We start from the raw sequence: 26,426 nt of genomic DNA on the forward strand, positions 1-26,426 counted from the left end.
TGAATTTTATTATCTGAATTAATACTTGGGATTTTGGTGTACAATGTGTTTTTTCTAAGAAAGGAACTGAAAACAGTCTTAACATGACCACATGCATCACCTGACCACAGTGATCAGGTCACAGTATGTGTTAGACAAAAGAGTGTAGCTAAACTCAATATTTTATCCAAAGGCAAGGAAACCATCCAGCAAGAGTCTCTCCCAGGCACAAGTAGATCCTCATTGCCTGCTTCTGTTTATGCTTCTGGGATTGTTCATATGTTTAAGATGGAACTACCACCTGTAATTATCAAACTAGGAAACAATGAATTCAATACATAAACTTGTATTTCAAGCAACTGCTTGTGACAGAAAACTGGCAATGTTTTTTTGACTGCGACACTCATAGCAAATGCAATCACAATAAACCTCATGGATTTCTCAGCCACTCACACTCAGATATCAATACCACGGTGGGTTATTAAGTCTAATTAAACTTCACAAGACAGTAGATTCCTTCACTTTGCTGATCTCTCCTTGGAGTTGCTTGTGAAGAAATTTCATCATGGCCTGCCCCTGTTCTGGTTAATCAAAATCTTTCCCTAGGTCTTCCCCATACTTCAAAATTGCACTCCAGGCCTCATTTGCAAGCATAACTCAATGCTTCACCAGCCCAGATGCATTTCTGTATTTTCCCTGAGTTCTAATTTTGCTCAGATATGTGCAGCAAATACGGCTTGTGGGCTCTCACTCTGTCCACTATACTGAAGTATTAATGCTCGCAATCATCATTTGAGCCCTTGAAGCTTTGCCTAACACACAATGAGAAAATGCTTACAACATTCCCACTTCCTGAGGCTCTACAGGGCATCTTCTGAGTCCTGAATGTACACAGTCAACAGTGTGGGCTACTTTTTAGATTAGATTAGATTACTTATATTGTGGAAACAGGCCCTTCGGCCCAACAAGTCCACACCGCCCCGCCGAAGCGTAACCCATCCATACCCCTACATCCACATCTACCCCTTACCTAACACTACGGGCAATTTAGCATTGCCAATTCACCTGACCTGCGCATCTTTGGACTGTGGGAGGAAACCGGAGCACCCGGAGAAAACCCATGCAGACACGGAGAACGTGCAAACTCCACACAGTCAGTCGCCTGAGGCGGGAATTGAACCCGGGTCTCCAGCGCTGTGAGGCAGCAGTGCTAACCACTGTGCCACCGTGCCGCCCTGGAATATTGCTAAAAGTCATTCCAAAATGGAACTCTAATCTTTCTGTCCCACTAAACAGTATGCACAGAAATGCTTTTAGTAGCCTCCAGAAAACCTTCTAATAAGCTCTTCCCATATCGCTGAACTGAATATAGCACCGTAACTATTGGAGATTGATGTTGCATTCTCATTGAATGCTGGAAATGGATGTCATGACCACTTGTCTATGTTCAACTGTCCAAAGGTGGTGTGCTTGATGCTACTACTTTATTTTTTCAGTTGGTAGGTAATAAACTAGCCCATTTTTCCTTAAAATAACCTCATGATTGATTCCTCACTGCAGTAGATCCTGGTAAACTACATTTTAATTGGAGAGTGATCTAGCTTGAAAAATAGGGAACTTGTTTACACTTTCTTCCTTCTTCATGATACTCTTGATTAAATTTAGTCACTCAGTTTGTAACCTATCAGCCTTTCTTTCTGGGCTGAGGTAGAGGCAAGGTGATATGAAAAATTATAACAACCAAGGAAGTGTTATTTTATTTTAAATATCATTGAAAACATCTGCCTTTTGAGACCAATAAGAAGTTTCCTCTTCACTGAAGTTGCACAAAAAGTTTTGATCCGGACATACTTTACTTTTACATGCTGATTCTAAAATATATTTTTGAACCTTTCCAGTTTTGATTTATGGTGTAATTTTCTATTGGATTTCTTCAGATTGAAGTATAATCTATCTCACTTTTGGTCTAGTCACAGGATGCAGGTAGTGAAGAGGAAGTTGGTGAAGATAGTCAATTCATGAAACTGGCAAAGAAAATTACCGTGAAAACTTTACAGAAAGGTCTGTGTAATCAATGTTCTTCAGAGCAATTTTTGAACTTACCAGGAAATGTTTTCTGATCTTGGAGAAGAGATGAAGACTAAGTGCCATTTTACAAATCAAACCAACGTCAATATGTGCTTAAATGTGATTTAGATAGACCTATGTCACAATTGCACCAGATTTTATTTTATCAGAAATGTATGTGAAAACTTACTGGACACTTGTCCAGTTGAACAAGGTTGAGATGGTGCCACTAAATGTAGAACAGATGTTCAACTATTTGGGTTTACTTGGTGTAAAGCAAAAAGTATTGGAGAAGACTCAATCTAATGATTGCTCTATCTGGGTTTGCAGGTATCTCCATGGAAGTAGTTTCAGAGAAAAAGCAACAGGAATTGGTTGGACACAAGCCCCAGAAATCATCTGTCCTTCGGGTATGTGATCATTATTGAATTGGTTGCCTGAAAAGAAGAGTGCTCCCCGTTTCAAGTATTTCAAAAATGGGAGGCAAGAAAAGGGATCAGAGTTTGTAAAACCGTTTGATATTTCCATTTCAAAACACTGTTACAAGTTTGTGATCAAATGAAGCATTCCATTACTTTGAAATAAAAAGTAACACTTTAAGTTTTGTAGAATTACTTCAGATTTTTGAACACTACTTCTTTTATTATTTATGGAATGTGGGCCTCGCTAGCTGGGCTAGCCCTTATTGACTAAACCTAATTTTGCCTGAACTGAGTGCATTGTTAGGAACATTTCAGATGGCAATAATGAGTGAACCATATTGTAGCCAGGATGAATGCATGGCTCGAGAGAGTGCGCGGGAGGGAGGGGTTCAGAATTTTGGAATATTGCGACCGGGTCTGGGGAAGATGGAGCTATTACAAATGGGGCGATCTACACCTGGGCCAGACTGGAACCAATGTCCTTGAGGGTGCTTTTGTTAACCATTTTGGGCAGGGTTTAAACTAATGTGACGGGGATGGGAACCAAATGAGGTGGTCAGTGGATAGCATGGAGGTAATAACTAAAGCCTGTAAGGACCTAGATAATGAAGTCAGCATGACTAAGGGGAAGAGTAGGCAGGGAGTAGATGATAAACGCAAAGGGACTGGTGGTTTGAGGTGCATTTGTTTTGATCCAAGATGTGGAATAGGTAAAGCAGATGAATTTAGGGCTTGGATTAGTACTTAAGAGTATGATGTTATTGGTATTACTGAGACTTGGTTGAGGGAAGAGCATGATTGGCAACTAAATATCCCAGGATATCAATGCTTCGGGGGGAATAGAGAGGGAGATAAAAGGGCTATAGTAGTTGCATTAGTGGTCAGAGAAGATATCACAGCTGTGCTGAAGGAGGGCACTATGGAGGACTTGACTAGTGAGACAATATGGGTAGAGCTTAGAAATAGGAAGGGTGCGGTAACAATGTTGGGGCTGTACTACTGTCCTCCCAGCAGTGAGCATGAGAGAGGTACAAATATGTTCACAGATTATGGAAAGATGTAGGAGCAACAGGATGGTGATGATGGGTGACTTCAATTTTCCCAACATTGACTGGAATTCACTTAGTATTAGAGGTCGAAAAGGAGCAGAATTTGTAAGGAGCATCCTGGAGTGTTTTCTAGAGCAGTATGTAAATAGTCCATCCTAGACCTGGTGATGGGGGAATGAGCCCGGCCAGGTTGCTGAAGTTTCAGTAGGGGATTACTTTGGAAATAGTGTTCGCAATTCCCTAGGTTTTGGAATATTCATGGACAAAGACAAGAGTGATCCTAAAAGAGGAGTGCTAAAAGAGTGGAATGCCAACTACACCAAAATCTGGCAGGAGCTGGGGACTGTGGATTGGGAGCAGTTGTTTGAAGGTAAATCGACATTTGATATATGGGAGGCTTTTAAAAAGAGGTTGATTAGAGTGCAGGACAGACATGTCCCTGTGAAAATGAGGGATAGAAATGGCAAGATTGGGGAGCCATGATTGACAGATGAACCTGTGCCCACACCTCCTCCCTCACCTCTATCCAAGGCCCTAAAGGAGCCTTCCACATCCATCAAAGTTTCACCTGCACATCCACCAATATCATTTATTGTATCCGTTGCTCCCGATGTGGTCTCCTCTACATTGGGGAGACTGGGCGCCTCCTAGCAGAGCGCTTTAGGGAACATCTCTGGGACACCCGCACCAATCAACCAAACCGCCCCGTGGCCCAACATTTCAACTCCCCCTCCCACTCTGCCGAGGACATGGAGGTCCTGGGCCTCCTTCACTGCCGCTCCCTCACCACCCGACGCCTGGAGGAAGAACGCCTCATCTTCCACCTCGGGACACTTCAACCCCAGGGCATCAATGTGGACTTCAACAGCTTCCTCATTTCCCCTTCCCCCACCTCATCCTAGTTTCAAACTTCCAGCTCAGTTACTGTCTCCTTGACTTGTCCGACCTGCCTATCTTCTTTTCCACCTATCCACTCCACCTTCTCCTCCTTGACCTATCACCTTCATCTCCTCCCCCACTCACCCATTGTACTCTATGCTACTCTCTCCCCACCCCCACCCTCCTCTAGCTTATCTCTCCACGCTTCAGGCTCGCTGCCTTTATTCCTGATGAAGGGCTTTTGCCCAAAACGTTGATTTCGCTGCTTGTTGGATGCTGCCTGAACTGCTGTGCTCTTCCAGCACCACTAATCCAGAATCTGGTTTTCAGCATCTGCAGTCATTGTTTTTACCTAGATGAAGTTGTGAGACTAGCTAAGAGGAAAAAGGATGCATATGTAAGGTCTAGGCGACTGAAGACAGACAAAGTTTTGGAAGATTATCTAGAAATTCGGACCAATCTGAAATGAAGAATTAAGAGGTCTAAGAAGCCTTTTGTTCATATGTAAGGAGCATGAGGGTAACTCGAGAAAGGGTTGGCCCACTCAAGGACCAAGTTTTATGCGTGGAGTCAGAAAAGGGTGAGATTCTTAATGAATACTTTGCATTGGTATTCACTGAGGAGAGGGGCGTGATGGATGCTGAGCTTAGGGATAGATGTTTGATTACTCTAGGACAAGTCTGCATAGTGAAGGAGGAAATGTTGAGTATTCTAAAAGGCATTAAGATGGACAAGTCCTCCGGTCCAGATGAGACCTGTCCCAGGTTACTGAGGGGAAACAAGAGAGGAAATATCTGGGGCCTTAACAGATATCTTTGCACTGGTGAGGTCCCAGAGGGCTGGAGCATTGCTAATGTTGTGCTCTTGTTTAAGAACGATAGCAGGGATAATCTAGGTAATTATAGACCAGTGAGCCTTATATCAGTGGTAGGAAAGCTGCTGAAGAAGGTACTGAGGGATTAGGATCTATTCCCATTTGGAAGAAAATGGGCATATCAGTTATAGGCAACATGATTTTGTGCAGGGAAAGTCATGTCTTACCAACTTATAGAATTCTTTGAGAAAGTGACAAAGTTGATTGAGGGAAGGGTATGGATCTCGTAGACATGGACTTTAGTAAGGCATTTGATAAGGTTCCCCATATTAAGCTAATGGAGAAAGTGAAGTCGCATGGGGTCCAGGGTGTACTAGCTAGATGGATAGAGAACTGACTGGGCAACAGGAGGCAGACCGTAGTAGTGGGAGGGAGTTTCTCAAAATGGAGAACTGTGACCAATGGTGTTCCACAGGGATCAGAGTTGGGACCATTGTTTTTTGTGATATACTAAATGATCTGGAGGAAGGTATAGGTGGTCTGATTAACAAGTTTGCAGATGGCACTAAGATTGGCAAAGTTGTAATATGAAGGGGACTGTTAAAGAATGCAGCAGAATATAGATAGATTGGAGAATCTGGTGGAAAAATGGCAGATAGAATACAATTCGGGCAAATACAAGATGCATTTTGAAAGATCCAGTTCAAGAGTAAACTATACGGTAAATGGAAAAGCCCTGGGGAAAATTAATGTACAGAGCGATCTGGTGTTCAGGTCCATTGTACCCTCAAGGTGGCAATGCAAGTCGATAGTGATCAAGAAGGCATACAGCATGCTTTCCTTCATCAGACGGGGTATTGAGTACAAGAGTTGGCAGGTCATGTTGCAGTCGTATAGGACTTGGGTTCGGCCATGTTTGGGATTCTACGTACGGTTCTGGTCATCACATTACCAAAAGGATGTGGATGCTTTGGAGAGGATGCAGAGGAGGTTCGCCAGGATGTTACCTGGTATGGAGGGAGCTAACTATGAGGAGAGTCATAGAGATGTACAGCATGGAAACAGACCCTTCGGTCCAACCTGTCCATGCCGACCAGATATCCCAACCCAATCTAGTCCCACCTCCCAGCACCTGGCCCACATCCCTCCAAACCCTTCCTATTCGTATACCCATCCAAATGCTTCACCTGTTGCAATTGTACCAGCCTTCACTGCATCCTTTGGCAGCTCATTCCATACACGTACCACCCTCTGTGTGAAAAAGTTGCCCCTTAGGTCTCATTTATATCTTTCCCCTCCCACCCTAAACCTATGCCCTCTAGTTCTGGACTCCCCGACCCCAGGGAAAAGACTTTGTCGATTTATCTTATCCACGCACCTCATAATTTTGTAAACCTGTACAAGGTCTCCCCTCAGCTTCCAACGCTCCACGGAAAACAGCCCCAGCCTGTTCAGCCTCTCCCTGTAGCTCAAATCCTCCAACCTCGGCAACATCCTTGTAAATCTTTTCTGAACCCTTTCAAGTTTCACAACAGCTTTCCGATAGGAAGGAGACCAGAATTGCACGCAATATTCCAATAGTGGCCTAATCAATGTCCTGTACAGCCGCAATATGACCTCCCAACTCCTGTACTCAATACTCTGACCAATAAAGGAAAGCATACCAAATGCCGCCTTCACTATCCTATCTACCTGTGACTCCACTTTCAAGGAGCTATGAACCTGCACTCCAAGGTGTCTTTGTTCAGCAACACTCCCTAGGACCTTACCATTAAGGGTACAAGTCCTGCTAAGATTTGCTTTTCCAAAATGCAGCACCTCGCATTGATCTGAATTAAACTCCATCTGCCACTTCTCAGCCCATTGGCCCATCTGATCCAGATCCTGTTGTAATCTGAGGTAACCCTCTTCGCTGTCCACTAAACCTCCAATTTTGGTGTCATCTGCAAACTTACTAACTGTACCTCTTATGCTCATTCCAAATCATTCATGTAAATGACAAAAGGCATAGGGCCCAGCACCGATCCTTGTGGCACTTCACTGGTCACAGGCCTCCAGTCTGAAAAACAACCCTCCACCACCACCCTCTGTCTTCTACCTTTGAGCCAGTTCTGTATCCAAATGGCTAGTTCTCCTTGTATTCCATGAGCTCTAACCTTGCTAATCAGTCTCCCATGGGGAACCTTGTCGAACGCCTTACTGAAGTCCATATAGATCAAATCTACTGCTCTGCCCTCCTCAATCTTCTTTGTTACTTCAAAAAACTCTTGTGAGACATGATTTCCCACGTAAAAAGCCATGTTGACTATCCCGAATCAGTCCTTGCCTTTCCACATACATGTACATCTTGTCCCTCAGGGTTCCCTCCAACAACTTGCCCACCACCGAGGTTAGGCTCACCGGTCTATAGTTTCTTGGCTTGTCTTTACCGCCCTTCTTAAACAGTGGCACCACGTTTTCCAACCTCCAGTCTTCTTGCACCTCACCTATGACTATCGATCATACAAATATCTCAGCAAGAGGCCCAGCAATCACTTCTCTCGCTTCCCACAGAGTTCTCGGGTACACCTGATCAGGTCCTGGGGAATTATCCACTTTTAACCGTTTGAAGATATCCAGCACTTCCTCCTCTATAATCTGGACATTTTGCAAGATGTCACCATCTATTTCCAAACAGTCTATATTTTCCATATCCTTTTCCACAGTAAATACTGATGCAAAATATTCATCTAGTATCTCCCCCAGTAGATTAGATTATTTTCATTAGAAAGACGGAGGTTGAGAGGGGTCCTAATTGATATCAACAGAATCATGTGAGGTATAGACAAGGTAGTTAGCGAGAAGCTTTTTCCCAGAATAGGGGTCACAACCTCAAGGTAAGAGGGGAAACGTTTTGGGGAGATGTGCATTGCAAGTTCTTTACGTTGAGGGTGTTGGGTGCCTGGATTGTCAGCGGAGGTGGTAGAAGCAGGCACAATAGTGTCATTTAAAATTTATCTAAACATAGATACATGAATGGGCAGGGAGCAGAGGGATACAGAACCTTCAAAAATAGGCGATAGATTCAGATAAAAGATCTTGATCAGCGCAGGCTTGGGAGCTGAAGGGCCTGTTCCTGTGGTGTAATTTTCTTTGTTCTCATAAATTCATATTCAGGCCAGACCAGATAAGGACAATAGATTATCTTCCCTAAAAGTCATAAGTGAATCAGTTATTTTATCATCATCAATCAGTGGTTGCATTGTCTGCATTGTGCTAGCTTTTCATTTCAGATTTTTAAAAACTTTATATTTCACTGTCTGCCATCCAACCCGTGTCTGAAACATTAGCCTGCATCTCTGGACTACTCATTCAGTGAGTAGGTTTGTTTTCAGACATTTTGTCACTATACTCGGTAACATCATCAGTGAATCTCTGGTGAAGCATTGATGTTAGTGTCCTGCTTTAATTTGTGTTTGGTTTTCCTTAGCTTGGTGATGTCATTCCTGTGGTGGTGATATTTCTTTTTTTTCTCTGAGGGTGGTGAATGGGGTCCAAGTCGACATGTATGTTGATAGAGATCCGGTTGGAATGTCATACTTCTAGGAATCCTCGAGCGTGTTTCTGTTTGGCTTGTCCTAGGATGGATGTGTTGTCCCAGTCAAAGTGGTGTCCTCCTTCATCTGGGTGTAAGGATACTAGTGTGAGTGGGTCATGGCTCGTTGATGTTAATGTATCCTGGTGGCTAGATCTTTGCCTGTTTGTCCAATGTCATGTTTATTACAGTTCTTGCAAGGTATTTTGTAAATGACATTAGTTTTGCTTGTTGTCTATATGGGGGTCTTTCAAGTTAATTAGCTGCTGTTTTAGTGTGTTGTTGGGTTTGTGGACTACCATGATGCCAAGGGATCTGAGTAGTCTGGCAGTCATTTCCAAGATGTCTTTAATGTAGGGGAGAGTGGTTGTGGTTTCTGGGCTTGTTTTGTCTCCTGTTGGGGTTTGTTGCTGAGAAGTCGGAGGACTGTGTTGATTGGGTACCCTTCTTTTTGAATACTCTTATGATTTTCCTCTGCTCTTCATCGTTCCTCTGTGCTGCAGTGTGTGTAGCTCGTTGAAGTAATGTTCTGATGCAGCTTCATTTATAGGTGTTGGGATGATTGATTCTGTAGTTCAGTATTTGGTCTGTATGAGTTGTTTTCCTGTCGACGCTGGTTTGAAGTTCCCTATTGGCTGTTTGTTCTACCTTGACATCTAGGAATGGCAGTTTGTTGTGGTTTTCCTCTTTAGTGAATTTTATGCCAGTAAGGGTATTATTGATGATCTTGAACGTTTCCTCTAATTTGTTTCGTTTAGTGATGACAAAGGTATCATCCACGTAGTGGACCCAAAGTTTGGGTTGGATGGTTGGCAGAGCTGTTTGCTCAGGTCTCTGCATTACTGCCTCTGCTCAGAACCCTGATATCGGAGATCCCATGGGTGTTTCGTTGATTTGTCTGTAGGTTTTGTTATTGGAAGTGAAGTGGGTGGTAAGGAGTAAGTCTACGAGCTTGACGTTTTTGCCCTTGTTGAAGTTGGTGTTTGGTGTATGTGTCTTTGGTTCTTTTAATACGGTAGTCAGTGTTTCCTTGGCCTCATTGATGTTGATGGATGTGAACAGGGCTGTTGCGTCAAAGGAGATCATTATTTCATTCTCTTCTATCTTAGTGTCTTTGGTGTTCAGGAATTCTTGGGTGGAATGGATGGAGGGTTGTGAGTTTCTACTAAGTGATTTAGTCTTTGGTGTAGCTCCTTGGCTAACCTGCATGTTGGTGTTCCAGTAGCGAGACTATGCTTCTGAGGGGGGCTCCTGGTTTGTGTACTTTGGGTAATCCGTAGAAGCATGGTGTATTGGATCTGTCTGATTTCATTTTTTTGCAAGTCTGTCTTATTTAATTCTGCAGATTTCTGAAGTTTTTTTTAGGAGGGCTGTGATTCTGTTCTCTAGTTTTGGGGTCGGGTGTTCACCACCTGAAGACAAAAGACTTATGACAGTCATTGTAAACCAAAGAGACTACGTTGAGAAAGCGAATGCACTGTTTGCAGATGCTGATATTTACCAACAGGTGGCAACAGACTTGACTCCACAACTAGAGAATTGAATCATAACCCAACTCAAAAAAAACTTCAAATCTGGAAAATTAAATAAAACAGACTTCCAAAAACTGAAACCAGACGGATCCAACACACCCCACCTCTACAGATTACCCAAAATTCACAAACCAGGAGTTCCTCTCCGATTCATTGTCTCTCTATCTGGAACACCAAAGACTAAAACACTTAGTAGAAGACTCGCACAACACCATCCATTCCACCCATGAATTCTGGAACACCGTCAAAGACCCCACGATAGAAGAGGATGAAATAATGGTCTCCTTTGACGTAACAGCCCTGTTCACATCCATTAACATCAACCTGGTCAAGGAAACACTGACTACATTATTAGAAGAACCAAAGGCATGCATACTAAACACCACCAACTTCATCAACAAGGGCAACATCGTCAAGCTTTTGGACCTTTGCCTTAACACCCACTATACTTCCAATAACAAAACCAACAGACAAACCAACAGAACACTCATGGAATCGCCAATATCAGGGTTCTTAGCAGAGGCAGTAATGCAGAGATTTGAGCAAACAGCTTTGCCAAGCAAACTTTGGGTCTGCTACGTGGATGATACCTTTGTCATCACCAAGCAAATTAAATTAGAGGAAATCTTCAAGACCATCAATAATACCCTTACTGGCACAAAATTTACTAAAGAAGAGGAAAACAACAACAAACTGCCATTCCTAGGTGTCACAGGAGAGCAAACAGCCAATGGGGAACTTCAAACCAGCGTCTACAGGAAAACCGCCCATACAGACCAAATACTGAAGTACAGAAGCAATCATCCCAATACCCATAACAAAGCTGCATTAGAATGTTATTTCAACGAGCCACCCCACACTGCAGCGCAGAGGAAAATCACCTATACCGTGTATTCAAAAAGAATGGGTACCCACTCAACGCAGTCCTCCGATTTCTCAGCACAAACCCAAACAAGCAGGCAAAACGTGTCCTGAAACCTGAACCTCTCTCCCCTACATTAAAGACACCTTGGAAATGACTGCTAAACTACTCAGACCTCTTGTTATCATGGTGGCCCACAATTCCCTCCAACATACCAATAAAGCAACTAATGAACTTGAAAGACCCTATATACAGACAACAAGCAAAACTAATGTCATTTGCAAGAACTGTAACAAACACTATATTAGACAAACAGGCAGAAAACTAGCCACCAGGATACATGAACATCAATTGGCCACAAAAAGATATGACCCACTCTCTCGAGTAACCTTGCATCCAGATGAAGAAGGACACCGCTTTGACTAGGACAACGCATCCATCCTAGGACAAGCCAAACAGACGCGCATGAGAATTCCTAGAAGCATGTCATTCCAACCGGAACTCTATCAACAAACATATCGACTTGGACCCCATTTATCACCCTCTGAGAAAAAGAAAAGAAAATGTTGTCATCACAGGAAATGATGTCATTAAGCTAAGGAAACCTAAGCACAAATAGAAAGCGGGCGAATACACACCAGTGGCTTCACCAGGGGCTCATTGGTGTTACCTAGTATGGTGACGAAACATCTCAAAATGAACCTTCCTACGCAGTGAGCAAGCTTATATCCAGTGACATTAGTACTACACTGCCACCTTAAATTTGTGCTGTAAATTAAGTTGTGTTGAGTTGAATTTAATATCAAGTTTGTGTGTTTGATCGGTCTTATGTAATTTGGAGTGGTCCAGGAAAATCTGAAAGTTGTCCCCCAACAATAGGTCTATGCTCAAGTGTCCACAAATTTGTGCAGACATGATGTTTTAACTGACACAAATATTCAGAAATCATTTTTAGATGGACGGAACAAGTAAAGCCAGTGTTCAGCCCAACTTTGTTTCTGAACAATATCTGAAAGTTGTCCCACGAAGTATACAAAGTTACACCTGCTAGAGTAGTGAGACTTTGACTCTTCATAAAGGCTTTTATGATGGACAAGTTCACATCAGATTTGTACTGGCATTTTGGTTGGGGGTGTGGGATATACATTTGGACGGGATAGATTCAAGGTGTAGGAAGAATAGAAAATCTGACTATGTTGGTATTGGTTGCGATGCAAAAATTGATTGCTTGCATAGTTGCAAGGCAGGATGATTTAGCAGCCATGTTTGTTTAACTGTAACCCTCTTAACATGACACCTCAAAATTTTTATGTACTGAGTGGAAGTTTGTCTAAATGTTTATTTTTAAGTCATCTTCAGAAGAATGTATTGTCATGGACCAAATTTGGTTTGTATAATGAAACTTGAACTGTACACACAGATCACTAACTAGTCCTTTCAATAGATTTTCTTAATTAATTAACTTTTAAGCAAAATTAGATCAACAGTTAGAAAATGTACTCTTTTTTTTCAAGTTGGTTTATTATCTATTTCAAATTTATGATGTAATGTTATGGGACTGTTTATGATTTAGATATGGAAGCATTCAATCTTGTATCTCTTTTCAATTCTCTGCTGGTATGAAATAATTATTCCAAAAATGTCTACTTGGAGTAGAGATGTTACTGACAGTTCATTTTTAAAAAATATATAGATGAGAAATGGATCTTTGCTAAATCAACCTCGGGAAGTGCTGCAGAAACTAGCAACAATGTCAGAAGTGAATCTAAATGCTCCTCGTGCCAACTCCCGTAAGTTTGTCTTCCATACGCTATCTCCAGAAAAGGACGAAAAGAAAATGATGACAGAATCAAAACCACAGGTAAGAATACACTAAGACCAGTGTGTACAATATAAATGTCATTACTTCCTTTCTATTTCTGATGTTTGGTTCACTTCCTGATTAGTCATTAATATGTTGTAAATTACATTGACATCGCAATTACCTTGTGGTAAGATATGCTCTGACCTGCTTAACTGTTGTTTGCTTGTAAAGATGCTTTCAAGGAAGAGTAAAGAATTGAAACTCCTTTATTTGCTGTAATCAATTGCTTCACTTGATAGTTCCTTCTGTCTGCTTACAATATTTTACTTAAAAATCACGCAACACCAGGTTATAGTCCAACAGGTTTATTTGGAAGCATTAGCTTTTGGAGCGCTGCTCCTTCTTCAGGTGTTTGTGAAGCAGGACCATAAGACACAGCATTTATAGCCAAAGATTAGTGTCATGCAAGTAATATTATATATTTAACAAACCTAGATTGCTGTTAAGTCTTTCATAGTTTAGAATGTGTTAGATTTTGGTTCATTAATATGTAAATCCCAGAACAACTATTAAGTAACATTCTCAAGATAACTAAAGGTTTTCTAAAGAAAGGTGACATCTCAGCTCAGACAATGCATTAAATGTGTGAGGTCAGAGTCTGTCTGTATCCCAATCTTGACTCCGACTAGTTCTATTTCCAAAGTGGGATTTCCAAAATATTGAATGGATTGACTTGCCTACAGATGTGCATTTTCTTTTGAGCAAAATCAAATATATCTGAAAATATAATTCTGCAAATGCAAATTCAACCCATAGACTTGTATGTGTGTGTGTATGGAGTGTACGCATGTGAGTGTGAGATGGGATTTAAGCCTGTGAGAGAATGCATGCGTTTTGTGCGTGTGAGGGAGGGGTGTGTGTATTGGAGAGGGAGTGTGTGTTTGCATAGTGTGGTGAGGTCACCTATAATGTGACATGAAACCAAGATCCTGGTTGAGGCCATCCTCATGGGTACCAAACTTGACTATTACCCTCTGCTAAGCCACTTTGCATTGTTGCCTGCCCTAAAGATGAAAGACTTAGCAGCAATCTAGGTTTGTTAAATATACCATTTTACTTGCATGCCACTAATCTTTTGCTATAAATTTTGTGTCTTATGGTCCTGCTTCACCATCACCTGAAAGGAGCAGCACTCTGAAGGCTAATGCTACCAAATAAACCTGTTGGATGATAACCTGGTGTTGTGTGGTTTTTAACTTTGTCCACCCCAGTCCAACGCCGGCTCCGACACATCATTACAATTGTTTACATTGAGTGGACAGTTTCTGCACCTGTATCTCTGAAGACTATGCAACCAGTATAGAAGGAAAAATTGGAAATGCCACTTAGCCCAAGGTTAACTTGCAGTCAGCATTCCTGCTAATCCCTTTTTCTTCTGCATGGATCTCAGAGGGCACTGTGTGGTAGCAACATCCAAAGCCAGAAGTCAAAGCTGCATATAGTGTTGGCATAACGATCACAGTGCATAGACCCTCTGAGCAGATGTGTAACAGAGTGGATTAAAGAGAATATTGCTTACTGTTATTGTCTAGCACTGGAAGGCTGCTCTGAAGAGTTTATCAGTTAACTAAAAGAAGGTTTTAGAGTGTGCTTAGTTTTTTTTAGCATTTGTCAACAATGTAATCTACATTACATTAATGCATGTATTTAGATTAACGGATATTTGTGTGGTTACAAAATAAACTTCATTGTTGTAGATTAGCATACTTTTATGGAAAGACAAAGTTGGTAGATTACAGAAAAATATTGAAAAGGCATGGGGTATGAGAGTTTTAATAGTAGAGGTGGATGTTGATTGTCTTTGTCATAGATATGATGTATGATCAGAAGCCTAGATCAGTGTCAAATACTATAACAAATTTGCAAATAGTTCAGTTGAGTTTGAGAATGTCCAGGCAGGGTATTGGAATCATGCCTGGAGATCTGAACCCACTGTTAGTTTGGAAATTTTGGTTTGCCAAAGTTGTTGAACAATCGTTATGACACAGCAGAAGTAGTAGACTGAGAGAGGTGATGCTGAGGTGTAGGGCTAAGTAGCATCATATATATGGAACCTAACACCATATATTTAAATGATTGTGTGCTCTTCCAGCACCATGAGCACTATGTATGGGACAAGTATTAATCTGTTGGTTACCAAGTGCTACTGAATCAACTTGGCATGTTTTTTTGTAGAAAATAGAAGATCAGAGTGTCTGAAATCAGTTATTTTTCTTTCTAACTCTGGCCATTAAGATTTTGATGATTAGATTGTTCGATGTAACTTGCATTCCAGCTTTCTTTGCCAAAGTGATAAAAACAGACTGACTTAGATCTTCAGGGATCATACCTGAGTAGTAGATGTTGGTGATGGTCAGTTGTTCAGTTCATAAATGTCCTGTTGCTTCAATTTTTTTAATATTATTTCATCAGCTCCTGGTAACTTCCCATTCAGCCCAAACTCTACTTGTTCCTCTTAAATTTCAGTGTCTATATATTCACTACATTGCTCTCACATTGTCCTTTTCAAGCAGAATTGAATCATCTTTTGCTTTCCAACATCCACAGGAGCTGTAAGGAAATTTTTAAACTTGTTAATGAAATTTTAGAAGTGCAACATTTCAATTGTCTGAATCGAGGTGGATTTGTCGTGTAACCATTTTCTTTTCTCGTGTGCAACCTCTACAGTTATCATCCTCAGAATTCTAATGGCCAGAGTATTTTAAACAAAAAATTAAACCAGCGATTTACTGACATGAGCTGAGGCCTTGGAAGAGTAAGGACGCTGAATATCTTCCACTGACATCTGAGCAGTTCTCAGTTGCCCTTCAGGTTCGGTTGATGGGGCTGGCAGCTGGAGTGCAGCAGTCATCCATTCCAGCAACCACTGTGCCAAATGTGTGACCGTTGTTCGGCACACGCATTCCTTGTCATCCAAGGATGTCAGTGCTCATGTACATTAAGTAGACTGATCCAGGCCAGCACTCTTCCCTCGCCAAGGCCTTGCACTTGCATCCACTCTGAGTGCTGCTGCATGTATGTCTCCAATGAAATTGGCCAACCTCAAGGTCAGATGTTATGCAGTCAAGCCCCTGAGACAATGTAGAGCCATAAGGCCAATGGACCCCTTTGCTTGCAGTGAGTGAGTTCAGACTACCGCAGGAAACAGCAGAACGTCCACACATTTACCCCTCTAATTAGACAAATGCAAATGATGACTCCAGGCTCCACATCCCTGCCTGTTTAGCATTGTGACTTACTCCCTCCTCTGAAAGGGGCAGATGGATCTGACTCTGACACCTCTGATCCTGTGCCAGCAACTCAACACATCACTACAAGGTACTTGTATCTGAGTTGGTTAACTGTAGACAGTAAAATTACATCGTTGGGACTTGATTTCTCTTCCTGAAGCCCAAGGGATAATCTGGTCTATGGGATTGGAGTAAGGCAGCCAAGCTGGAACAATGAGAAGGAGAAATTTGTCTGTCATTTCTTGTGCAGTGAAACTATTCCAGTGCCGTTGCTGTACACAACTCTTCTGAGTCAACCCTGTCCTTGCAGACTGTCTCATTCTTCTTTATCCTCCATAGGATAGGAGGTTGCTGGCAAAGCCAGAATTTGTTGTCATTCCTTACTGGCCCTTAACTGTGTGATTTTTTTTTTTAAGACCTTTTTAAGTAATGAAGAGTGAACCACTGTGTGTAAAGGACATGGTCACCCTTCGATAGCAAGGATGTTAGAGGGTGCAGAAAAGATTTACAAGGATTTTGTCAGGACTGGCGGGTTGGATATAGAGACTGAACAGGCTGGGACTTTCTTTGGAGCATCAGAGTTTGAGGGGTGACCTTTAGAAGTTCATAAAATCATAAGGGGCATAGCTAGGATGAATGACCAATGTCTTTTTCCCAATGGTAAGGGAGTGCAAAACTAGAGGTCATAGGTTTAAGGTGAGAGAGGAAAGATTTAAAAAGGTGAGGAGTAATCTTTTTATGCAGAGGGTGGTGTGTGTATGGAATGAGCTGCCAGAGGAAGTGCTGGAAGTGGGTGCAATTATAACATTTAAAAGTCATTTAGATGGGTACTTGGATAGGAAGGGTTTAGAGGGATATGGGCCAAATGCTGGAGGATGGGACTAGGTCAGTTTGGGCTCAGTGCTTAGCACTGCTGCCTCACAGTGCCAGAGACCCAGGTTTGATTCGAGCCACTGGCAACTGTGTGGAGTTTTGCATGTTCTCTGTGTCTGCGCGGGTTTCCTCCAAGAGCTCCAGTTTCCTCCCTCAGTCCAGAGGTGTGCAGGTAGGTGATTTGGCCATGTTAAATTGCCCATAGTGTTCAGGAACGTGTAGCTTAGGTACATTAGTCATGGCAAGTGTAGGGGAATGGGTCTGGATGGGTTACTGCAGAGATTCTATGATAAGTGGTTGACACTGATGAGTTGGACTGAAGGGCCTGTTTCCATGCTATATGACTCTAATGTTCATGCACTAAATGGATTTTCATGTCAGTTAGTAATAGGATTTTATGGTCACCAGTACTGATACTAACTTTATATTTGTGAATTTATTGGCTGCACTAAATGTACTTACAAAACTCATGCAGGAATAGACAAAGTAGATGCCAAAAGGGCATTTCTCCAGTTGTGAGGTCTAGAACTGGGGGCACAATTTCAGAATAAAAGACAATCCATTTAAAGTTGAGAAGGAGGAGCCTTTTTGCCCTCAGGGTGGTGAGTCTTTAGAATTCTTTGCCCCAGAGGCATTGAAAGTCAGTCATGAAGCTCAAGATGGATATTGATAGATTTCTAGTTACCAGTTATGTTAGTGATATAGGGATAGCTTGGGAACGTGGCATTGAGATAGACCATGTCAAATCATCTATCATAGCAGGTAATGCTTAAGGGCTGATTGCCCTATTCTGCTTCTGTGTTCAGCCAGCTACCATGGTGGGATTTGAACTCCTGTCTCCAGGGCATTATTCTGGGTCTCTAGATTACTACTAATCTAGTGACATTCCCACTACACTACCAACTTCTTTCGTTCTTTTCCAAGTGATGTGGGCTTTGCTGCCCAAGCCAACATTTATCATCATCCGTATGAACTGCCTTCTGGAATTGCTGCAGTCATTTGATGTCAGTAAATTCACAAAGCTGTCTGGGGAGGGAGTTTGAGGATTTTGACGCAACGATAGTGAGGGAGTCGTAGTACATTTCCAAGTTAGGATGGTGAGTGGCTCAGAGGGGAACTCTGGTGAATATGTTCCCTTGTCCTTCTCAATGGTAATCGTTGTGATTTTGGAAGTTTCTGACTAAGGAGCCTTGTTGAATTTCCATAGTGTATTTTGTAGTTGGCATAAACTACTGTTATTGCGCATAATTGGTGGAGGAAGTGAATCTTTGTGGTTGTGGTGTCATTCAAGCGGTCTGCTTTGTTTTGGATGACATCAAACTTTGAGTGTTGTTGGAACTGCACTTGTCCAGGTCAGTGGGAACTGTTCCATCACACCCCTGACTTGTGCCTTTTTATTCCAACACCTCTAGTCTGGAATTAATGCTACCTTATTCCTCTGTAGTAATCTAGTTTTACTATATCCTTCCCTTCGGAGTCCTGAACTATGCATGCATTTTAATCAAGGGACATCACCAGCTTGCTCAAACTCCAAGTAAAGCTAAAAGAAAGATCTCTCTCATTTTAAGCTATGGTTATTCTTCTTAGGTTAAAAAACTTCTGACCACCTTGACTGGAGTATGTACAACATTTCTTGTGCAGACACAAAAGCCATTAATTCTAAAGTTAGGTCTCTATAACCTTTTAAATGAAATCACCTTGACTACAGAAATACTTAGGCTAATCACTTTAAAATAAATTAATCTAATTATTTACTGCACCCAGCAGCTGTTTGTGACCTTATAGTAAGGCAAAAAGGGTCAGAGCACTTCAGAATTCATCGCTGTCCTCCAGCTGTCCTTATATGTACTAGCTATTTAAGTAGCATCATAAAGGAATACTGCTAATTATGTGCAAGAATGGCTCCATACATGCACTTATTGTGATGCATGTTGTAGCTGCAACTGAATGCTGACGTTTTCTTCTCTGTTTAAAATAAAAAGCAGAAGTTGCAAACCACCAGGTGATAGTCCAACAGGTTTATTTGAAATCACAAGCTTTCAGAGTGTAGCCTCTCCAGGTGTTGAGCTATAACCTGGTGTCAAGTGACTTCTGACTTTTTCCATCCCAGTCCAACACTGGCACCTCCACATGATAACAGTATGACAGCTCTACTGCTTTACCCCCTCCTCTTCACTGTTATGCTGTTACACTTTCTGGTCCTGTGACCAAGTCCCTCATATCAACAGTGTGGCTGCAATCAATGATAGAATGGCTGAAGGTCAAGTGGATGAGATGAAAAGCTTGATGCTAGTCTTCATCCATTCACAGCGTTTAGCCAGCTTGCCAAATGATTGCATTTTATCTACATTAAGAAATGGTAGCAGAATAAAACCACTCCCATGGTTGTACTCTAAGAATCCACTTGAGCAGCAGAGAAGACATTGTTCCCATAAAGTCCATTATGGGCCTTGAATTCCAGGATAATCTAACAGTTGGACACTTCTAGCTGTGACACTTATCTTACAAATTCTCCAAAGCTCAGTAGCGAGTGTTGAGGACTTCTAACATACATTTTAGATAGAGCACTGTCTATATGTGCCCACGTTTCTAAATCTCTGACCTCTCACTTGGAATCACTTGGCCTGCTTTGAATCCAGTCCATCCGCCCTGTGCCAAAACTGAGTTGCGGGTGCCCATTTCCTTTAGAGAGAATTTTCACAGAAATAGGAATTGTCCACCTGTATGGATCTAACCTGGGAATGAAACTCAGGACCTGTGTGTTTTTGTGGAGGGTAGATGCAGTCAACCTTTTCAAGACGTCAGCATTGCGAAATTGAAAACCACCAATCCTTTTTTTAAAATTTGTTATCTTAAAGCTTTTGAAGTCTAATATAATCATCTTTCATGCTGCAAGACATCAACAGCAGCAAGGACCATTGGTTTAATCAGGGTTTTTTTTTTTGGAATGAGGTCGTGATGGTCCGATTTGAGAACAAGCTTGGTAATTGGAAAGCAATGAAAAGAGGTTAGACGAGGCTGTGTTCTCTGTTTCTTCTGCCAATATCATGATGGCTTTCTGAGGAAGTGAAGGGATAGTATAAAAGTAAGAGCATTTGCTACACTGATACTGCATTACTTAGGGTGTAGGTTTGCTCGCTGAGCTGTAGGTTTGATACCCAGACGTTTCATTACCTGGCTAGGTAACATCAGTGGTGACCTCCAAGTGAAGCGAAGCTATTGTCTCCTGCTTTCTATTTATATCTTTCTCCTGGATGGGGTTCCTGGGGTTTGTGATGATGTCATTTCCTGTTCATTTTCTGAGGGGTTGATAGATGGTATCTAGATCTATGTGTTTGTTTATGGCGTTGTGGTTGGAGTGCCAAGCCTCGAGGAATTCTCTGGCATGTCTTTGCTTAGCCTGTCCCAAGATAGATGTGTTGTCCCAGTTGGAATGGTAGTTTTTTCTCATCCATGTGTAGGGCTACGAGAGAGAGAGAGAGGATTGTGTCTTTTTGTGACTAGCTGGTGTTCGTGTATCCTGATGGCTAACTTTCTTCCTGTTTGTCCTACGCAGTGTTTGTGGCAGACCTTGTATGGAATTTTGTAGATGATGTTGATTTTGTCCAAGGGTTGTATTGGGTCTTTTAAGTTTGTTAGTTTTTGTTTATGTGTTGGTGGGTTTGTGTGCTACCAGGATTCCGAGGGGGTCTTAGTCTGGCTGTCATTTCTGAAACTTCTTTGATGTATGGTAAGGTGGTTAGGGTTTCTGGCTGTGTTTGGTCTGCTTGTCATGGTTTGTTCTTGAGGAATCTGCGCACTGTATTTTTTGAGTATCCGTTCTTCTTCGATACATTGTATAGGTGGTTCTCCTTTGTTTGTTGGTTTTCTGTATATATACTGACCAAATATTTAACTACAGCAACCATCCCAACACACAAACGAAGCTGTATCAGAACACTATTCCAACGAGCCACCACACACTGCAGCACAAATGAACTTCGGAAAACAGGAGAACCACCTATACAACGTATCCAAGAAGAACGGATACTCAAAAAAATACAGTGTGCAGATTTCTCAAGAACAAACCACAACAAGCAGACCAAACACAGCCAGAAACCCTAACCACCTTACTATACATCAAAGAAGTTTCAGAAATGACAGCCAGACTAATAAGACCCCTCTGATACACGAACACCAGCTAACCACAAAAAGACACTACCCCCTCTCCCTCGTAGCCCTACACATGGATGAAAAAGCCAGCATTTCGACTGGGACAACACATCTATCCTGGGACAGGCTAAGCAAAGACATGCCAGAGAATTCCTCAAGGCTTGGCACTCCAATCACAACGCCATAAACAAACACACAGATCTAGATGCCATCTATCAACCCCTCAGAAAATGAACAGGAAATGACATCATCACAAACCCCAGGAACCCCATCCAGGAGAAAGATATAAATAGAAAGCAGGAGACAACAGCTTCACTTCACTTGGAGGTCGCCACTGATGATGTTACCTAGCCAGGTAATGAAACGTCTGGATATCAAACCTACAGCTCAGTGAGCACACCTACACCCTAAACCTCAACCTGAGCTACAAACCTTGCAAAAAATACTGCATTACTTCTAAGAACAAATTAATCAATACAGTTGCAAAGGGAAATGGTGGTAGGGCATACACTCAACTGCAATGAAGTCTATACTATGGTATTGATGATAAAAGGGATTATGCAGCACCATAGGAAATGGATGAAAGTTAATCAATTCAGCTATCTAAGAAATGCTATACAACATCAAAAACGATACTGAAATCTAAGGGCAGGGCAGTTTTTTTTCAAAATTGGGCAACATTTTAAAGAAATGTTGGATTAATAACTAATTATGCATGTATACGCGGGAAAATAAAGAAAATCAACTTTTCAATCTACTTAAGGATCCTAAAGATAAACTGGGTGGAGAAAAGAGTCAAGATATTTGAGTTACTCAAAGAAGAAGAGACTGCTTCAACCATATCAAAACCAGACAAATGGAGGTCGTCTAGTATGTTATCTGTGTAGAAGTGTTGGAGTGCCCAATCATTACTGGAAGGATTAATGGGAGAAAAGAAGAGGGGGAGGCTGACAGTGAAGGAATCAGCTAGACAAGATTAAAGACTGGCTTGGCCAGAACCCCAGCAAGGTCATCCACTGTTGCTATGATTTGGAAGTCTGGAGAACTCATGGTCACCTACACCACCCGGCATGGATTTTGGATAATAAGTAGAACATATATGAGAATAGGCATGAAGATTTTAATTATTTAGGTCCTCTATTAGTGTACCAGAATAACATAATCTAAAGGGCTAATGTAATGATGCTCTTAAGAACTTGGAATTCAAAAACCAAAGGTTATTCAATTGTATAAAGCCTTAGTTGGACCATACCTGAAGTGCTGCTTTTGTTTTTGGGCACTGCATCTCAGAAAATTCATTTAACTTTTAAAGAGAATAAAGTTCTGATTCCCTAGAACTATATTGTGTTTTAAAAGGTTCATTTGAGGACGGCTGAGTTTTTGGTTGTAGTTCCTTGTATTGAAAGGTCAGTGGGTGATGTAATCAAATGTTATGTTCCTAAGAATGGACTTGAAAGATCTGTCGATGCTAGTACTTCCTCTAGGGACATCCAGACGCAGGAGCATAATAAAATTGGAGCTAGGCTGTTTTGCAATGAGGTTGGTCATCTTTTACTGTGTAAAAGAAGGTAATGAAAATCTGATGCACTCTCCCAAAAAAAAGGTAGCTACTGTATCAATTGATATTTTCAAGACTTGATAAAGACTTTGTAGCTAAAGGTATTATTGATATGTTCAAAATAAGTAAGTGGGGCTGAAGGACAGGTCAGCGTTGAAAGACTCTCCTAGTTATATTCTGATGTCCTACCAATTGAGTGACTTTTGCTGAATTTGTTGGTGATGTTTGGAACCATATTGTCAACAGAACTAATAAATCCACTTCATTTTGCAGATGAAAAGAAAGGCAGCAGCTACTCCAATCATCTCTTTGACAAAGCGCCCACGGATAGAGAAGACACCAACAAAAAACTCCCATACCAGAAGTATATTCCGATATCTAGAAAAATGATTATTGTAATTATAATGTAGCTTCCAATTGTGGTCAGCTTGTGTTTGTAAATTAGCTGTGTTGTACATGTATATTATATAAATGCTCTTGTTAGATTTGTTTTATCCAATAAATAAATTACCCATTTTTATAATTTTCTGAATTTAATATCATTTTTGAAGCTTTCATTCAGACGTTTGCTATTAGTAGCATTAAAATATTCAAAAATTACTTGACTAAATTCAGATAGCATCAAATTATCACCGAAGTGAAAATGAGATTTAAATTTGAAAGAAACCTGGAAACAAGAAGCTACTGTCTGTGGAGAGCAAGCAGTTAATACTACTTTAAGGATTTATCTTAATCCTGAGAAATACCAAATGAAGAAAAGGATAAATTCTGATCAAATAGGTATGACCCAATCTACTGCAGCTCTTTTTAACCAAGTAGATTATTAATGAAAGATGTCAAATGAATATGAAAATTTTAGTTTCTCACATAGAATTTTTTAAAATGAGGGAGTTTTATTATTGTGCCATATTGACAAGTAGCTGCATTGAATCTAGAGCATAAAATGGACCATTTGCCCCAACTGGACAATTCTGGCACTTGTATGCCACTGGTACAAATCTCCTCAGTCTGTTTCCAGAGGGTAAAAAACACCTGGGATGCTCAATGACTATAATAAGTGAAATGATGTTCAAATAAGTGGAAACTGACTTTTATTGCCCCTAGGAATTTTTACCAAGTAGTTTGGGTAGTGCCAGGCAATTAATTCCTGAAAACATTAGGAGGATTAACAACACCTAAATTTTAGCAGAAAAGCCTCAGAGCAGAAATTAATTACTAAAGCTCTGCAATGAGTTCAATAAATTTAAATATTCAGCCAGGAAGAAAAACACAAACTTAAGAAATGTAAATATATAACTTGATGTGATGTTCAAAACTGACCATTATAAAGAGAACATTTGCTCTTGCTGCTAAGTGCCAAAAAGGTACAAAATCATTCGTGCAAGGGACCAACTAGTGCTGCCATCCACATGGTCCAATATGCAATGAACTGAATCAACATCACTTTTTGGTGTTCAGTGTCATGACTGAAATTTCATGTTACAGCGTGATTGCTACAGCATGGAAGAAAATCATTCAGCCCATTATTCTTCACCAGCTCTCTGAGCAATTCATTTAGGTCCACTTCCCCAACTATTTGCCATTACACTGCATGTTATTCCTTCCATATTATACACACTTGGTCAGTGTATTCCTGACCTTATCCACTTCCTATAGTATGAACTATATTCACGAGTTTAGAACAAAGAACAGTTTAGACTAATGGGAAGGGGTAGGAGAATCGCTTAGAAACCTGTAAAATTCTAACCGGGCTAGGTAGGCAAGATAAATTCAAGAAGGATTTTCTCAATGACTAGGGAGTTCAGAACCACAAGTTACACTTTAAGGATACAGGATAGGCCATTTTGGACTGAGTTGAGAAATTTCTTTGCCCAGAGAGTAGTGAAATTCTCTGTGACAGGTCAAGGCCAAATGATTGACTTTTTTTTCAAGAAGAAGTTTGATTACAGTTTGGGCTAAGATCTAGTATCAAAGAGTAGGGACCGAAAGCAGAAACAGGATACAGGGTTAGACGATCAGAGCTGAAAATGTGTTGCTGGAAAAGCATAGCAGGTCAGGCAGCATCCAAGGAGCAGGAGAATTGACGTTTCGGGCATGAGCCCTTCTTCAGGAATTTCAGCTCTGATCTCCAGCATCTGCAGTCCTCACTTTCTCCTAGAGTTAGACAATCAGCCATGTTCATACTGAAAGGGCAGAGCAGATTTGAAGGGCCAAATGGTCCTACTTTCTATGTTTCCCATAGTGGTCTGTACAAACAAACTAATAATTATTTGCGAAATGTTTGCACTTATACTGTGCTTGTCTCTTCATACACTCAAATGCCAATCTTTTTTAAATTCAGCTAACAGCCAAATCATTCAACATAAATGCTTAATTGACAAAACTGCAATACTCCAAACTTGTGTTTAAACTTCTGTTTATGAACTTTGAGCTTCAAATGCTTATATTTAAATTTAACAGTACAATATTCTAGCCAATAGTTACTTGACTATAATTTTGCAGCAATCTAACAGGACTTTATTTGAGAAATTGGTGACAGTGACAAAGCTGATTAATTGATCAGCGTCGACTTGCTGTGAGAAAGTTGTGTGGACCTTCTATTTTAACTCTTAAGCCCTTACTCTGGATTTTATGTAGAGGAATCCTGAATTCTGACTTTATTATTCAATCATGGGATATGAATGTTGCTGGTTATTCCAGCATTTACTGCCCATTCCTAACTGTGTGGGGACAATCAAGTATCAGCTACATTAATAAGGGTTTGGATTTGCATGTAGGTCATTTCAGATAAGGATGACAGATTTTCTTTGGTAAAAAACATTAAAGAAGTTGATGGGTTTTTATGACAACTGTCAAAGATTACATGGGTACCATTTAGACTAGTTTTTTATTCAAGATAATTGAATTCAAATTTCACCATCTGACATGCTAGGATTTGAACATTGACGGCAAATACTGGATTGCTAGTCCAGTTACTTAACTCCTTTGCCACTGCATTTGCATGGATAAAGAGGAAACAGCATGCAATATAATTTTGAAGATGATTGTAATCCTGCAGTATTGCTGCTCTTGGATAAATAAAACTTTTAAGTAAAGGATTATAATTTGCATAAAATTTATTCTTTCCACAAATCATGTGAAAAACAAGTTAGCTTCACATGTGTTATTTAACATAGCTAACTCACCTAAGAGATACAAAGGAAAATGAAGCAAAATATCTTCAAGACTTAAATTAGAATATAATCTAGACTGCAACTTATACTATTAAATTTACAAACACTTGCTTTTAACAATCTACATGATTTAGCACTTGATAACTACTGTGCAAATACTATCCTTGTGATTCAATTAAAATCTGCCAAATGACTCTTGTTTTCAAAATAGTCAGCCTTAGATCATCTACTTCTGTATTTTCCACCACCCCCCCCCCCCAAAACGCAGTTGAATCTTACTCATTGTCGAGCACTTCCAACAGTTCTAAACAATGGTTATATGCTGTTGCATGTATAACATAATTCTCCTTTCCCAGCTTTAAGGTTATATTGTATATTATTATATAGTACTTTAAGTC

General features: G+C 40.8%; 1 protein-coding gene across 4 annotated transcripts in view; it reads left to right on the forward strand.

Annotated features, from left to right (window-relative positions):
• The window catches only part of LOC140453582 (claspin), a 63,420-nt gene extending 40,042 nt beyond the window's left edge, over nt 1-23,378 (forward strand). For all 4 annotated transcript variants that reach the window (XM_072548388.1, XM_072548389.1, XM_072548390.1 and 1 more), the window contains exons 23-26: nt 1,950-2,040; nt 2,377-2,456; nt 12,872-13,039; nt 23,129-23,378. In XM_072548388.1, coding sequence (XP_072404489.1) covers nt 1,950-2,040; nt 2,377-2,456; nt 12,872-13,039; nt 23,129-23,245 — 456 coding nt within the window. In that variant the 3' untranslated portion in view covers nt 23,246-23,378. The remainder of the gene's footprint in view (nt 1-1,949; nt 2,041-2,376; nt 2,457-12,871; nt 13,040-23,128) is intronic.
• The last annotated feature ends 3,048 nt before the right edge of the window (nt 23,379-26,426 follow it).

Source organism: Chiloscyllium punctatum, chromosome 27 (genome assembly GCF_047496795.1).
Source record: "Chiloscyllium punctatum isolate Juve2018m chromosome 27, sChiPun1.3, whole genome shotgun sequence".
In the NCBI taxonomy this organism is placed as follows: domain Eukaryota; kingdom Metazoa; phylum Chordata; class Chondrichthyes; order Orectolobiformes; family Hemiscylliidae; genus Chiloscyllium; species Chiloscyllium punctatum.